The following is a 17,330-nucleotide window of genomic DNA, read 5'->3' as shown; positions in this document are numbered from 1 at the left end:
ATCACCCAGTTTTAAGCTTAGAATGTCCAGTCTTTTGTCTGAGCAGGGGATGTTTGTCACGGGCATTTGCACCTCAGGTTAGAATATTGGTAATTATGGCTTCCACTGAAAAAATGGTCAATCACACTGCCCTGCACAACAATCCACAGAGTGATCCCTCTGGTATTAGTGAGTTACTGAGAAGATGAGGAAGACCAAGGGAATGTTCCTCAGCATGCAAAAGGCAATAGAGAGGAGCAGTGCCCACAGCAGGGTCGGTGCTGGACCATCTCCATGTGCAGGGGGAAGGCTGCTCCTGGCCATGTGCCTGGGACAGACACCATGGGGAATCCGCAGTTTCACTGAACCCCTGGGCAAGACAGTGGCAGGGGAGATGCAGGGCTCTCCAGACAAGGGTGTGTGGCCTATTTCAGTGCACTTATAGTGTAGCTGTCCTTTGTTCTCCTCTGTGTCCTTGAGGGATGAGAGTCAATTACAGCTGAATGTCAGAGCTAACATCGCTACCCACAGCCATTGTATGGACAGACAGGGCTGCCAGCAAGGTCAGAAATAACCTGATGCCCAGAAGCAGGTAAGGCAGTGAGTGGGCTTGGGGACCTGTTGTGCAACCTGGCCTTTTGCCAAAAGAGTGATGCCCCCCCCACCCCATATCCTCCACTGCTGATATCTGCAGTACCTCTTCAGCCCCTCACTGTGGGTGCTGCTGTCACTACAGGAGGCAAAGTCCCTGGAGGCTGCATTTCCCACCTGAAGCCAGCTAGGCTCACTGAAGGGTGGGTGTCAGCTGTAACCTTGCCAGCCGCCTGGAGCAGCTCAGGCATGGCAGGGCAGCAGGCAGCAGGTCTCTGCCATCGAAGGCACCTGTCCCATGGAGGGATGAGCCACGTTCTTCAGGTGGAATTAATCCCACCCTCCATTTCTTGCTTGTGGACCTGTGCTGTGCACAGATCATGAATGGAGGCTCTGTTTTATCAAATCAGAAAAAAAAACCAAAACCCAACGCAGCAGCGTTTGAGCTGGAGATATTCCAAATATCAGGAACAAATAGAAATCATGGCACTCTCCTTGTACAAAACATTTGTGATGCTGCTAAATGAGCCGCTGCAAACGCTGTAATGTTTCACTGATTCTTTGTTACTCAGCAACTACTGTGGTGGTTGAGCATTGAATAGGCTAGGCTGAGTTTTCCTGGCAGGAAAATAATGAAAGAAAATTGAAATCTCAAGTTTTAGAAAGAGACTGATGAGACTGGTGGCACAGCAGGAGGGAAATGAGGATCAAATGGAAATTTGGCAGTCTGGAAAGGCTAGGTTCAAGCAGAGCTCCTGGAAAGAGGTCAAGGGTTCACCATCCTATTAGGAGGTCAAGGGAAGACAAGTCATGAAGCCAAATGGAATAATTTAAAGAAAGCTTGTGAGAGGGAGAGATGGGGATAGCACAATATACCACTAGGGCAGAGATCTGCCTGGCTTGGGACAAAGGAGTTTGGTAGGACTATTATAATCCTAATTTTCCCATTAAGTGAGCAATTACAGAAGACACCAACAGATATTCTGAAGATACATAATTTCAGTTTGAAGTTAATATTGGTTGAATCTTAGGGGCACTATCTCAAGTTAAAAGGAAAAACAAATTAAAAATGAATGTTTGGCCAAATCCCTGCGGCTCTGCCTGTGCAGGCAGGACAGCTGATCTCCACTGCTGCCATCAGGTAAGGGAGCACTCATGCACAGCCCAAAGCGCTGCTCCCTGTGAGCACTGATCCTGCTTGGAGCTGCCTCTCTAGAAAACTATGTGTGCTTATCCATGGGAGTAAAGCCTGGCTCTAACTAAGGGAATTATATTAGTTTCTCCACCTGCTTTAACCTATTTTTCATCTTCCTCAAATTCTCCTTAGCATATTTTCCCCATCTGTTTTTTTGCACTTCTATTTTGCACTTCCCCCTGTTCTCTTTATTGGCTGCTGTCAAAGATAAGGTGGACCAGGTTCATTGTTAGGCTGATGTGATATGGCCCTTTTTAATGTTCTTCCTTGGATAACAGCTTCCTAAAATTAAATCATTTAGTAAAAGGACAAATTAAATCCTCAGCTGGGGTTCTTTTTTTCCACAGGTAACATAAAAGGATGTCTGTTGCATTTCATTTGAATTAAGGACATAATCATATGCACATTGCTGAAACTATTATGTTTAATAAAGTGGTCTTATTATTTTCTGCATATTTTTCTTTGTGTGTGGAGTCTTTTTCTTTCTATTAAATTGCATATCCATGGAGGATTTGGGGGCACTCAGCCAGTCAATCCAATTTGGAGTTGGATGGTAGTGGTAGTGGACTAAGTCCCTTATCTGTTCCCTTCAGCTGTTTTACTCCTCTGCTATTGATGGAAACATAAAATTAAAAGTGGAATCAACTCATAGGAAGCAAGAGCCCAGCAAGAGATTTAGGAGGGGAAAGTTGAGGAGGGAGATTCTGCCTAATCTCTCTACAGCTGGGGTAATGTGCTGTCAGATTTGATTTTAAATACACATGCAGTAGATTGGGTATTTCACAAATATTGCCATTTCATTTATCTTAGTGGGTATCAAAGCAACTATAAGAAGAAAATTGAAATCAGATTGGTAATGGTTTGGGGTTTTTTTGAAGGAGTGTGATTTATGGAATTCTGGTTTTCCATGTGATGTGTACTGGGAAATTATGAAGCTTGAGGAATGAACAGGAGGCCTGAAAGTGGACTAGCCATTTCTACAGGATGATAGCAGAAGCATATAGAGGAACTAGCTAGTGTTATACTTGATTCTGTGCCTGCTTCATGTTATGTACAGCTACGATGAAAAAGAAGCTCAAGCACTTGAAATCAGTTCTTTCAATGGTGCAAAGTTCGATGTAAATAAGAATTAGAATATGATGGATCAGACTGCCTGGTGTGTCTGTGAGATTCATAGTTGTCTTTATAGATTTTGATTCTGGACCAGAGAGGGCCTTGCATTTCTTCTACATTAGTGTTTCTCAGTAGGCTAAATGGTGACAGCTTCCTATATCCTCCCATGACCCAAATTGCTGGAACTGCACAGGAGTTGAATGATGCTGCTTTTTTTCTTTTTATCTTTATGCAAACCTCTCTGCTGTGCTTCTGTTTTGGGCTGGCATTTGGCAATGCACACTGACAAATAAAATCTCTTATGTAAGAGGTTCTCCCCAGGGAGGTTCCTCTGCCTCTTGTATCACAGTGACGTGACAAAAAAACCTCATGGTCAGCATCATACTCCATCAGCAGGCAGGTCCTTCTGCAGTGAGGGCAGGAAAAGGACAACCTTTTCTGCCCGAGGGACAGAAAGGCACATCTTCCTTCTCTTGAATTAGGGCTTCTTGCCATAGCCAGTACAGAGGACTGATGGGATAAACCCCACTTCTTTGTAGGATTTGTGTTCTTCAGATCACCTCCCTCTTGTCCATGGGGCTGACAAAGGTACGCCTAGGGCTGGATTTGGTGTGAGGTGGAACAAGCAGAGCTTTGGAAAGCGGAGGCTTCTGTTTGTGAGATGAGTAGTGGGAGAAAGGCAGAAAGGCTGCAAAGGAGTCAGGAGGAGAAGGTAAAGGGAGTTTCTCTGCATCAAGGAGGAGTGAAGAGTAGAAAGGGAAAGCAACATAGGGAAGAGGGAAGCAGAATCTCTGTACTTACATAAGAATGTTCAAAGTTGCTGTCATAGATGAAAGGAAAATGTAGCAAAGGGAAAGGGAGGACAAAAGTAGAATGAAGGTGTTTTTCAAGAAAATGTAATACTAAATGAAGCAAAAGAATACATTGCTGGTGTGAGTGCGATTGATTTGGCTGACGTCTGTTTGCTCGCTCCTACCAGGCAGCTCAATGGACTGCTGAAGAGAAGCACAAATAAATCTCCTATAGGTGAGATGTGTTGATGAAAAAAAACTTGGCATCTTGTGGACTTGCCTCCCCACTTGACTGATGCTGATGTCTCAGACCACAGACATTGCTTTTTGGATCTTGTACAAATTCTCAGTGGTGCCGCAAGGGGCCATTCTTCCCCATTCCTGTCCTTGTGTAGGCACGGGCACCTCTGAATTAAGATGCTGATGCTGAAAGCTAATTGTCCTGGTCTGGATTAATGCTTGTGGCTGTCTGAAAGCTGCTGTAAGTGCAGGAGAAGTGATGAGAATGAGCAGCTCGGGGTGGTGTCAGAAAGAACCTTCCTGTACAGCAGTGACACAGATTTATGCCGGATTACACTGCTCATGTCATCACCAATTGGCAGGACATGAGTCTCCACACACATAAGAGGCCTCTCCTGTCTTGATTCTCTGGTGCATAGCAATGTGGGAGTTCTTGTTTGCTTATCAGAAACAAAGCTGAAAAGAGAAGAGGAAGCTCGAGGCAGCCTCTCTTTCTGCAACCTGTCAATCTGGCCCCACTCAGAGTTATAATCGCCTACATTTTTCCTGGCTCCTACCACTCACTTCTCTATGCAGCTTCCAAAGCCCCTCATTTTCGATGCTCCTACAAGGCATTGCAGTAGAGGAGAGGAGGCTTTGGTCAAACCCACTAGAACTCCATGTAAATTTTGCCCCAATACCTACAGCAAAGGCAGGTTTGACAGGTCCCTTGGTCTTTCAAATACACATTCAGGGCTCACTTGAGCTATTTGCAGAACAGAAGAGCAATGCCCCTCTCTCAGGTTATTTATGGATCCTTCATTGCTCAGGGACATTTCCTTGCTAGTTGTCTCTTTGCTAAACAAGGACTGCACTTTTTGTTTTCTCTTACATAAAGTAAAGTAGAAAAGCTACTTGGGCCTCCCTTCTTGATAAGAGGCCTTCTCAGCGAGTCATGCTTGGATCAGTTCCCTAGCCTGGTTCACAGAACACTGCCCACCCTTTCAGGGACAAAACTTCAGTACCTGCTTTAAGTAAGTATTTTCTTTACATGGGAAGAGATTGCCACATGGTGGCAATTTACCTCCACTTTACAGTTGTATATACAAGTGCCTAACCCAGTCTGGATTCTTTTCCAAATATGTTTTCCTTCAGCCCTTCCTTTGCTCTTAGGGGACACTGGTGCTTCAGTGTTGAGATTACTTCCTCCTTGGTTGGTTTTGTTTGTCCCTCTGTCTCTTCTCTCCCACTCCACGATGCTTAGGATGCCATTACTTTTTCCTTCCTCCTTCCAGCCTTCCTACCAAAAGAGGACAGGTTTGGATTGTATGCCATCTTCGACTATTTTCTTAAAAGCCATATAACTTTTCTTTACAGGCATGAATGGAATGACTATTCCAATGGACCAATGGACAGTTGAGGGAGCAGGGAACCATGTCAGAACAGGTGCAGAGGGTTGAGGTAGACTGCAAGCCCGTGTTCAGAACAGCTTCCTGTGACCCTCTCTCCTCAAGCTGGCCCAGGGAACAAATGAGGAGCCCTAACCCAGTCTCTGCTGTAATACCATTGAAACCAAATCATCTCTAAGAGAAGTTTACACAGTTCCTTTTTAAGAAGGCAGCAAACATGACACCAGTGCTCTATAACAATCATACTGTGAGGGTGTTAACCCTTTGGTGCTCTGAAATGTGTCCAAAGCAGGGCCCCATTCCCTGCTGTCCCTCACACGCAGCTGCTCAGGGTCCAGCGCTCTCGTCCTCTCGCCTCTCATAAGACCAAGCACCCCTGAGGATGCTGCCTGCAAGTTGAACTGTAGCATTGAAGGAAAAGTATCTCACTCCACTGCACAAAAACAGCAAGAAAGAGAGGATTCCTGGCACAGCAGGAAAGCCAAGATGTCCCTGGAGTAATTTCAAAGTCTTGCAGGCCGATGTATTTTTACAGCATCACAGAAACATGAGATCTTATTTTTCAAGAGTCCTGATTATAGGTTAGTGTTTTTTGTGCTTTATTTGTGCTTTCCTTTAGATATGAGTTTGTTCAGAAGTATTGAAACAGACCTCTTACTGAAATTTGTCTGTGCCAACCTACCACTTTTTGTTGGCATATATGTTCAAAGCACTATTTTTCTCTGTATTGAATTTAATTTTTAGATGGCTGAAATAGATTTAGAAGTGTGAGTATTTGTTGAGCAATGTTTAGGATCAAGCACCATTTTGTGCCGTTTAACCATCATAACAAGCGTATACTCAGCAGACATTCTGAGTAAAATTCCATTGTATGGAATTGTCCTCAGCTGTGAATTATATTTTTCATGGCAGATTTACTCCTCTGACAGAAAATTCAATATGTAGTTGCGTTTATATTACAGAGACAGTCTTCTGCTAGCCAACAGATAAGCTTTTTATCAGCAGCCATGCTTCTGTGGCACTCTTCTGGGCTGCTGCCAAGCTTTGCCATCCTTCCTTTCATGAGTAGATCAATGTGCAAATATTTGAAAACCCTAAATAATATAATAGCTACTTAAATGCACGCTTGAAAAAAAAAAAACAAACCAAAAAACCTTAACCAAAACAACACAGAACAAAATCAATTTGAAAACTCTTACACCTACATAGTGTATTTAATGCGCATCTACAAAACCAAGGAGCACATCTGCCATTTCCAAAGCTCCCTGACCCATGGATCATATAGATAAGCTTCTCATCTAAGCCACTGTGGAAGCCTACCTTCCTATGCCTCTTTGCCACATCACCCCTCAAACAGAACATGCAGTGCCAGCTTCGACCAGAGCTTGTAATGTTGGGAAGATGAGTCTGGGTAAAGAACATGATGAAGAATAAGTGGACAGGAGAGATTACATTGTGTTGTGGCTTTTGTTATGCATAGGAGCAATGTTGAGGCGTGTGGGGTGTACAGCCACAGGTTAGAATCCAGCCTCAAATTCAGAAATGACCAGCAGGTGCAGCTGTGCTCTCCACTGTGGTTGGTGAGGGCATCCTGTGCTGATAATTGAGCACCCTGCATTTTTAATGAGGCAGTGAAACTCTTCAGCTCACACTACTACACGAGCTGCTGGCTTTAGCCCAAGCGTATTTTATCTTCTCTGCTCTTGTGAACTATTCCTCTGTTCTCCTTCCTGCAATGGAATAAGAACCTGTGGAGATAAGATCCTTTATCTTCCCTGTTGTCCTTCAGATGAGAGGATGTGCACTTGGAGTGATGCCCATTAGCAGAAGCAATGTTGAAATACTGGAATAAAAAAATTTCCCATGGAGAAACAGCAGTGGTAAAAGAAGAAAACTGAATAAAGTGAAGTGACCTTGGTGGACAGCTATTGAGGAAAAAAAAATGAGAAAAGAAAGAAGGAAAACTATCTGGAAATGGGTTAATGTGTGAGGGCAATATAAAATATAAAAAAGTACAAGAAAAGGAATGGGAAGTCAACAAAAATGTAACAACAAGCAGAATGAGAAAGCATAGGAAAGCAAAAGAGGCAAAAAATTAACCAAATCTCTTCTTACTGCAGGGTTGTACCACAACATTCCTTATGGTTTTTTTTTAAATGCAAAACTATAAATAAACCTCATTGGCTTTTTTTCCCACTGGGGGAATATAAAAGATGCTAATAAGTTCTTACAAAGGGTAAATAGTTTAAGGGGATGATACCAGTGATACTGAAGTATTAAAATGAAGATCAAAGCTAGGACTGCCAGTATAGGGTCTCTAGGTTATCCATACATTGCTACAGCTCTAACAGATTAAAGACTCGTTTGAACATAAAAGGATGATAAATCTTAGGGATCATAGCCATTATAATAATGCCTTGATTACAAAACATAGTAAAGGGCCAATTCTTTCAAGCTCAGACCAAATAGTTCTTTATTAATATTTCTATTAAAATTAGTGAAATCATCTTGGTGGGATTTGTTCCTCATCAAGAGTAAGGCCTTCCAAGGTCAGTCTGCTCAAGCTCAGTGACATTTTTCAACTCTTAGACCAGTTTCCACTCTGACCCTTGGAGTAGTAAGGGTTACAGTGGTGTTTTGACTATTCACTTCCATCAGCAGCAGCGAAGTTGTATGGAGAAATACTTTTCATAAGGAGAAGAATCTGTGCTCTGCAACCTAAACTCATCAGAGCATTGGATGTTGTTAAAGTAGGTGCTACTTCCAGCAGCAGTCTCTGGTGCCATGGGGATGAAGGTTTCTGCACTGAAACTCTACAACTCCTAGGCAACAAGGGCTGTTCTGGGACCAGTAGGACAGGTAAACAACTGTAGCTCTCCCTGCACTCAAAGCCATAACTCTCTTGGGCATTAACATTTCAGACTCACTCAGTAGGTTAAAAAAGACCCTGAATGATGTAAGTCACACCACAGAACAGAGAAGAACAAATCACCTTTTTAATCTCCTTTTCACCTACTATAGTGATATGCTCTCAGGTCAAGTCAGGTTTGTGGAGAGAAGAAAAGTTTTGTTTGAAAGAGAATGTGCTTCTGAGATGGTTTCTTTCTTGCCATTTCCTTTGTCAAGTGCCAATGACTCTAGGATTTTACATCAACCCTAGAGTAGGATTGAGAATGAATATGTAAATTCAGTGTATTAGAATTCTGGAAGTTGCAAGCCCCAGCTCAAAAGCAGCTGTAGAAGGTAGCTGGTCAGGTTTGGTGTTCATACCTTTACATTTCCATCATTTACCTGTCTGTCCATTTTTTCTCTGATGTCTCACACCTGATGATACTATTAGGCACATCATTTTCACTGTCACCTTCCACACAGGACAGGTAAAGAAAGAATTCAAGGGTCTATGAAAAAGCTACCATGCCTTCGTAATTACATTTAGGATAATGGCTTCCAACATAGACTTGAAAATTGTGACTTGGATTCCCCTATAGGTCTGCAGGAAATCTTTAGAGTACATCCACTCCCGCTGCTGACAGATGGTAGAGCAGAGAACAGCGACTATGAAGATAACAGTATTTCACCCACGGGTCTTTCTTACTACGTAGTAGCATAAGGTAGCTGTGAAATCACTGATGTTTGAGAACACTTCTTGCAGTACTGAGGCTTCTGGCTGGAGGTAGCCCAAACACACAATCAGTCTAGAAACTCTCAAATCACAGCACATGATCACATAAAAGAAGAGGATACCTAGCTGGATGCCAGGCAGGTTTATGTGGGTCACGGCTGTTTCTACTATGTGCCAGAGGCCAAACCTGCTGCTTTTCACCCTGAAATGGGGAACCACAAAGCTTTAAACCCCTCAGGGATTTTTTCCCCTCAGCTTGTCATGAGAGAAGCTGGGCAAGATACAAAAAGGAACTGCAGAGAGGAAAGACTGAAAAAAACGGAAGCTTTAATATATTCCTACTCTCTGACCCCATTCCTCTTTTCTGTGCATCAACAGTTTTAATAATCTGGCAAAAGCAAAGCCTAAAACTAGAAAACCCTTTCCTAACCAGTGTGTGAAAAAAAACTCTTGTCATTTACGGAGAAATGATGAGACTCAATGGTTTTAATACGTTTTCTCTTCTTCTCTTTATTATTTTTTTTTTTTATTTGAAAGCACTTAGTTACTGATTTTTTAAATAGCTGTTCTGCAGTTTGCATTTTAAAGAAAAAAAATTAAAATCTGCTTATGGAATTGAGCTTAATATGGTAGTAGCCGTTAAACAAGATAGACAAATAACAGTAATAAAAAACAGTGAAATCACTCTTACATATAATCTCTTCACTACGAAATAAACCATTGCTACATCCACGCTAAGCGTATGTAAACAAAACAGATGGGGGATTTCCCACTGCTGGTTTCTTTCTTCTAAGGTTGGTTATTTTCAGTTCATAAACTCTCAGCTGTCATCCCTGATTTATCTTCGCAGCAGATTCCTGTTGGGGTCACAGGGCTGGGAGCTGGGGCGATGTGGCACGTCCCCCTCTCGCTGCGCTCTGCCGCCCCTGACAGCCACAGCGTTCGTAGCTGCGGTTCGTGCTTCCCTTTTAACCCCTTTCTCATCCCTCCCTGTCAGTGCCTGACATTTTGTGCATCGTGCTCCAGCATGGTAAGAGCCGTGTGAAGGAGAGGCACGAGCTTAGTTTGTTGGCGAGCATCCTTGAATTCGGGGACGGCAGAGAGGGCTACTAGAGATAACCAAACCCCGCCTGCGTTCAATTTGCTACCCAAACAATGGCTTTATTTAAAGATATGAAGACATCTCTGTGTAGAGATCCTTTAAAAAATGTTTTAGCCTTTCCCAGCCGTAGAGAGAGCGACCACTTTATTTGCTGGAAAGGGCTCTTCCCGCCCCTTCCTACTCCTGCCCTGCCTCCGCCCCCCGCCTCCCTTCCCCATATATTATTACTCTATGCCACCAACGTTAAAACAGTCCCACCGCGCTCCCTGCCCGCGCCACGGCCGCCGGGCAGCCTTTCCGCGGCCCCGAGCAGCCAGGGCCGGCCGGGCGGCTCCCCCGGCGCTGGCCCCGGCGCTGGCCCGGCCGTGCGGAGCTGTCTGTCCGCGGCGGGTGCTGAACCGCGCGGGGCGGCGGCGGCGCCCGGAGCCCTCCCGGCCTCGCCCCGGCGCCCGGAGCGGAGGGAGGCGGCGGAGGGGGCGCCGCGGGGGATGGGGGGAGCCGGCGGCGACCCCGCGCCGCCCGCCTGAGGATCCCGCGCACAAAGCCGCGCCGCGGCCATGGAAGAGGAGCTGAAGTGCCCGGTGTGCGGCTCGCTGTTCCGGGAGCCCATCATCCTGCCCTGCTCGCACAATGTCTGCCTGCCCTGCGCCCGCACCATCGCCGTGCAGACCCCGGAGAGCGAGCAGCACCTGCCGCCCCTGCTCCACTCTCGGGGCCCCGCGCCGCCCCCCGCGCCGGGAGCGGGGCCGGGAGCGGCCGCGGGCTCCGCCGCCTGCCTGGACTCGGAGAGCGCGGCGGGCGGCGGCGGCGGGGACCACGCGGACAAGCTGAGCCTGCACAGCGAGACCGACAGCGGCTACGGCTCCTACACCCCCAGCCTGAAGTCCCCCAATGGCGTGCGGGTGCTGCCGCTGGTGCCCGCGCCCCCGGGGGCGGCGGCGGCTCCGCGGGGCGCCGGCCCCGCCAGCTCCTCCCTCACCTGCCCGCAGTGCCACCGGAGCGCGTCCCTGGACCAGCGCGGGCTCCGCGGCTTCCAGCGCAACCGGCTGCTGGAGGCCATCGTGCAGCGCTACCAGCAGGGCCGCGCCGCCGCCGCCGCCGCCGCCAAGTGCCAGCTGTGCGACCGCAGCCCGCCCGAGCCGGCCGCCGTGCTGTGCGAGCAGTGCGAGGTGCTGTACTGCTCCGCATGCCAGCTCCGCTGCCACCCGGCCCGCGGGCCCTTCGCCAAGCACCGCCTGGCCCCGCCGCCCGCACACCCGGCAGCCCCCGGCGGCGGCGGGGACGGCGGCGGTGGGAAGGGGGCGGGCGGCGGCCGCAAGCTGCCGACGTGCGCCGAGCACGACCTGGAGAACTACAGCATGTACTGCGTGAGCTGCCGCAGCCCCGTCTGCTACCAGTGCTTGGAGGAGGGCAAGCACAGCAAGCACGACGTGAAGGCTCTGGGAGCCATGTGGAAGCAGCACAAGGTGAGTCCCGACAGCCGGCTGGGAGCTGGGGTGATGCCCAGAGCTGGGCTGATGCTCAGCGCTGGGGTTTGTTGACCCCAATGCCCCAATGGCGGGTTGCAGTTTGTGGGACATGAGTCTCTTCGTGTCCATCGTCCCCTCAGACTTTTCTCCTTTTGGAATGGTGCTCTTAGGTTTTTGGCCCTTCCTGACTTCCGGGTGACCCTGCAGCCTCTGCTCAGGGTTGGAAAACCCAGACTCTCTCTCATGTTGGCCTCACCCTGTCCAGTGAAATTCATCCAGGTCACAGGCAGATAGCTGGAATTATCAAGTCCATCTGACTAACTTGTATGCCTTCCACAGGGTCCTTGGTCATCTTGTCCTCAACCATGCTCTGGCAAGTGGCAGCAGGTACCTGTGAGGAGACAGGGTGGTTGTTCCTTCTTTTCACCATCTACCTTTCATCCAGGACTCAGTGCAAGCTGCCACAACCATATGTCAATGAGGGAGTGTGGCTCACAGCCACCCAAATATTTTAGACAAGAAAGCATGGTACAGATGATCATGGACACTGAGTGTTCTCCTGGGCCTTAATGAGGTCTCCTCCCACTCCATTCCCAAAGAAGCTGGATGGCTGGAGGGACTTTCATGACACCAAGATAAATTAGGAGTTGTAGATGGGGACTAGAAGCAAGCTTTTTCTGATTCACATATTATCACAATGTGATTCATGCTTCCCTGCAAGGGATGCTGCCTACCCCTCCCTGGATTCCTTTGTGGAGAGGTCAGAGCCATTTGTTTGCTACACAGGGGTTTAGTGAGGTCCGGTGGAGTTGGTGGGTCACTTGGTCATGCTTTCCTTGCTAAAAATAAGGCTTTGCAACCATGTGAATAAAGAGCAAGACGTGGCCTTAGAAGTTGAAAACGTGTATGAAGTTAGTTCTTTCTTGCTGAGAGTGGTGTACCCTGGAAAAATGATTAGTTAATACATATGAACGTACAGAGGGGATTTCAGTTCCTGAGAGCTGAGGACAATCCTTTGGAGCTTCCTGCTGTACTGGGGATAAAGGACTTCTCCCACAGCTGTGCAAAGAGCACTTGACCAGCTCAGCTGGCCACAGGATTCCCTTCTTTTTACTCTCTGGTTGCATTTAGCAGTAAAGAAAGCGCAGAGAGATCCTTTCAGATACTGCAGGAAAGGTCAAAATCAAGACTGGTGTCATCACCCCTTAGCCATGGAGTGGTTGAGCACGAGATAGGCTGAGGTATTTGGCAAGGCAAAAAATTGACTTTCTATTGTAAGATCCAAAGAAGTTGCCCCTTGGGGTGATCTGCACTGTTTATCCATCCAAGAAGAAAGACAAACTTCTGGAGGTGTTTCAGTTTGAATGTTCTGCCAGCAGCTCAGACATTATTGCTCCCTAAGACGAGTGTTTGTGCAGAGAAGCTCTCTTGGCCCAGAAGCAGCAGATTAAACATCTGCAGCTGCTGTCCATATCCCAGTGTCAGAATCCACTTCTGAGCAGAATTGTTTTGATGAGCAGGGTCTGAGTTCACAGTTCAAATGTGGCTGATGTTTTGGAGAGCATGAGAGATCAGCTTGTGATGTATTATGATCTACCTTGAGTTAAAACTGTTTGATGCTATTTGGAACATTACAGTCCACTGTAATCAAAGTTCAGGATCAGTAATTTTCTCTTTTTTCCTACTGTCAAATATTGAAAAAAATCCTTTTGGCTTGTATTTTTACTGCAATTTTTTTCTGTGACTGATGTATCACAGAACATGTCTTCTCTCTCAATTTGGGTATTCAATCAACGTCAAAATTCTAGCAAAAAGGAACCCTCAAAATTAAGTAATTGGGGACTCTGAAATTATGCTCTTGTGAATATTATATTTTCCAGAAAAATGTGCTTGGCACAAAATAAATATAATGGAACTGTATAGCCAGGCAACCTAAAACATCAGCTCACATTCATTCAGATAAATTGTTATGGAATTAGATACTTCTGCTTAGAAATACTTCTCTGATACAGCAATTTATACAAGTTTATTACCTGCAGTTACTTTGGCCAAACCAGAAATTATTTACCTTGACTGGTGTGCCAAACGTGATTTAAGGTTTATGAGTTCTCTCCAGATGCTCCAGGCGTAGCTGGTAGAAGCAGCTGAAAGGTTTGTTCTTAGACCAAGAAGCCTTCCTTGTGTTAGCCCTTTGTTTGGCTCCTCCTTTGTCTGGGCTTTACACAGTGACCTAGTGGCAAATTACAGAGTGTATAGCCTTGTCCAGGCAGTTCTGCAGACCACGCAAAGAAATGTGCACTTACCCCCAGCTGTACTGCTGACACCAAAGCTATGCTGGACTGCTTGTCCCCTGTCAGTGATGCAGGTTCCCCATTGCTCTGCTGTGTGTAACTTCTCCTACAGAGAAAGTAAAATTGGTGTAAAGTAACAAGGCTCCAATGGCACAAATCTGTGAAAATCCCCTGGTTTAGCTGGGCTTCATTGTATTTGCTTGCCTAAAAAGTGCATCTGGACCAGCAGTTCAAGGTCATTAAGAAAAACTCTTAGTCCTGTTGAAGTTTAATCCTTTTGTGTCTTCTTTGCAAGTACAGTGGTACTGTAATCACATTTAGGTAGGACTTCAGACCTATGAATATGAGGAAAGATGGGGGACACGTTCCAGCTCTGCCCATTCTAAAGGATTAACTATTGGTATGCACCAAGATGCTAAAAACATCCACAGCTGGGTGGGTATGAAGGGCAGACAGGCAAGGAGTTGCAGGCAAGTGTGGGAGTCCACATGCCTGCTTTTATTTCCTGACCTAAAGACTTCTGTTTCCAAAAATGTGTCGGCTTTATGAGAATTCAACACCAGGACAAGCTTATCTAATCAATAGTCCTGCTAAAGAGAGATGGAGGGAAGGCAAGCTAAATGAGCATGAGCTATTTGGTTGAAAAAGGACATGGCCATTATCTGGTTCATTTTCTGAAATCAGAGGTCTTCCCTGCCCATCTAGGTTTAATTACTTACCTTTGTGATCTCGGTGTTCCTGTAATTGATGGAAATAGAAACTTGGTATCCATCTCCAGCCCTCACATTATTGGTTCAGAGACCAGGTTTTAAAGTAAAGAGAACACCAGGTGGAATACCATTTTTCAGGAGTTATTAATTGTCCCAATCAAGGGACCTTGTTACATCTCAGTTTGGTTTACAATAAATATTTCTGCGGTATGAAAGATTGCTGTGGGTGTACAGGGCATTTTGTATGGCTTGGTTGGTTTACTGAGGGTTTAGTCATGTAGCTCCACTTGATTTTAATGAGAAGTGCATGACTAAATTCCTCTGATTTGTAAGGTATCTTTCACAAATGCTTGGAAAAACAAAGCTATTATCTCTAAGTGGGTTTCACAAGTGGGAACCTGGTCTTCTATTCAGCTTCATGGTGTGGTTGAGTTAATGCAGCCACGGGTTTTAATGAACAGATCAATTTGCTTATGAGCCCTTTAGACAGTGACATGGCTGAGTTTCTGTTTCAGCTCTCTGTGATGGGAGTGTGCCAGGAGCCAGGAGTGGCTGTGCTGATTGCCACTGGTATATATGCTGCTTACAATTTGTCTGTGGTGGTTTTCTACAGCTGCTCTGATGCCCACATACTGCTTTTGTCTCTTCTGATCTGGTGAAATGCACTTTGAGATGATTTGAGAGCTGGGGCAGATGTTGAGAAAGTGGAAGTTTTACTTTTGTCAGGACCAACCAATGGGTTTTGATTTGAGAAAAAGGAACCCTTGCCTCCCTGGGACAATTTGGTCAGGACAGTCAATGACAGAGAATGTAATGCTTCTGCCACCTATTTCTTTCTTGCTTACACCCCAGCTGCTTTGTCATGTGCTTCTTACACCTTGTTCTGTGTCATCTTGACAAATCAAAGGCTCAGATGTGCTCTGTGAGTGGAGCATAAAGTGTGATTGAAAAAGATGGGCTTCAAACTTTGGCAAACATGATCAGCCTGTGCAGAGCTGACCTCAAGTCCTGATTGTCTGATCTGGCAGAAAACACTCTTTTATGGACCTGGAGTTTGCTTCTGTGGTCTCACGTAGTGTTAATATCAAACATCATCATTTCAGGGTTTTTTTGCATTTGCAAGAGTTTGTGTAGGAAAATAGCAGAGATTCAAATGTTGAGAAATAGACACAGTAATGTGTCTTCCCTTTACATTTGTTACAAATGAATTTTGTAAAGCACATCCTCATTTAGAATTTAGCACTAATGTGCTTTCAAGGGGCCACTTTCTAGCCCCTTGTTCCCCAGTCTTAGGTATGCCCATGGTTGCTCCATCCCACGTGCAGAACCTCACAATGACATCAGCCAGCTCTTTGAGTACACTTAGTGAATCCTATTGGGACCCACAGACCTACGGGGATCCATCTCCAGACTTGGGGTTGACTGGGAGTTAATCGTTCTCACAGCCATGGTCCTCCAGCTCAGGGCACTGGGAGCCCCAGAATACACCACTGGGTCTGCCAGGAGCAAAACTACAGTTTCCTTCCTGTCCTCGAAGTTCATCGACAAGCCTCTGGTTCAGCTTGGAGATCTCAGGTGTTAGCTGGGGAAAGGGAAGGTTAGGCCTAGAGTGTGGACTTAAAAAAAGGCATATTCTATGTGCCTTATTGATCAAAAGTTAGAGGAAGGGTTTTTTCTAACTTTTGCAGAAACATTCACCCATTTGTTGAGTTGGAGCATGGGAAACTGGAGCCCCAAAGGGACATTACTATGAAGTCTGAGAAGGCAGATTTGTCTCTAAAGTCATAGAGCATCTTGTGTTTGGTAGGATCCACCACACTTAAAAAGATTTCAGACTTGGATGAGGAAGAAGTGTCATTTTGGAAAGCACTTGGGGATTTTTCAGCATGACAGATGCTACTGTGTAAGTGCAAGACTACTACCTTCTTATACATGTGGGTAGCTGTCTTACAAAGAGGTGTTTTGACTTACCAAGTTGCTGCAATAAAGTGGAACGTGCAGACACAATACTTGACTGCCCCCACATGCATATTTCACCCTCATTAAATCTGGTTACAGTAAAAATCTTTCTTAACTGTTCTTTTCTAGCACAAACACTTTGTGGAATTAGAAATACATGTAAGCCTTTTAGCACATTATTAATCATCAAATCCGAGGATTACTAAGAAAAACATTTGCATTTTATCACTAACTTTTTCTTTTTTCTCCTTTTTTTCTCACTTGCAGGCACAGCTGTCTCAGGCTTTAAATGGTGTTTCAGATAAAGCAAAGGAAGCTAAAGAATTTTTGGTTCAGCTGAAAAATTTATTGCAGCAGATCCAGGTAACTGTAGAATATTATCTGTTTTGATAATACAGTAATCAATAGAACTGAGTGAATAATTTATTTAATGACTTTGTCTCCTGTGCTATTCTCATCTTTCCTGGAATCATCTGACCTTTCTTGAATGGATTTGCTAGGTAAAATTATTCATCAAATAATGCCTGCAAGCCTCTCTTAGCTTCTAGATTGTTTGCTGTTTGTTGCAAGAAGCTGATACTCAATACTGGACATCTGAGCTGTGCTGATTAGTGTTTGATTGAATCCATTAGTCATGCTTCTAGGCTCCTCCCTGACTACAATTGCTTGAATTCTGCACTTAGGATAAATTCTCATTTTAAGACATTCAAAATTTACTGCTAGCTTTTCATCTTAAATTTTCTAAAACTGCACTGATTTCTGCAAAAAATCCTGTCAACCTGCCTATTAGGGTACTTGTGGGAATGTCTTATACACACTCAAATATACAGGAATATTCTACTAAAAAAAAAAAAAAAAGTAATTGCTGCTAAATCAATGT

The 17,330-nt window shown here is 45.3% G+C and overlaps 1 protein-coding gene across 2 annotated transcripts in view; it reads left to right on the top strand.

The window, feature by feature from the left end:
- The first annotated feature begins 10,518 nt into the window (after positions 1-10,518).
- Positions 10,519-17,330, top strand: part of TRIM67 (tripartite motif containing 67) — a 39,140-nt gene continuing 32,328 nt past the window's right edge. For both annotated transcript variants that reach the window (XM_015621940.3, XM_015621939.3), the window contains exons 1-2: positions 10,519-11,487; positions 16,718-16,813. In XM_015621940.3, coding sequence (XP_015477426.1) covers positions 10,579-11,487; positions 16,718-16,813 — 1,005 coding nt within the window. In that variant the 5' untranslated portion in view covers positions 10,519-10,578. The remainder of the gene's footprint in view (positions 11,488-16,717; positions 16,814-17,330) is intronic.

The sequence above is a fragment of the Parus major genome, chromosome 3, assembly GCF_001522545.3.
Source record: "Parus major isolate Abel chromosome 3, Parus_major1.1, whole genome shotgun sequence".
Classification (NCBI taxonomy): Eukaryota; Metazoa; Chordata; class Aves; order Passeriformes; family Paridae; genus Parus; species Parus major.
This window is presented reverse-complemented; position numbering and strand designations above follow the sequence as displayed.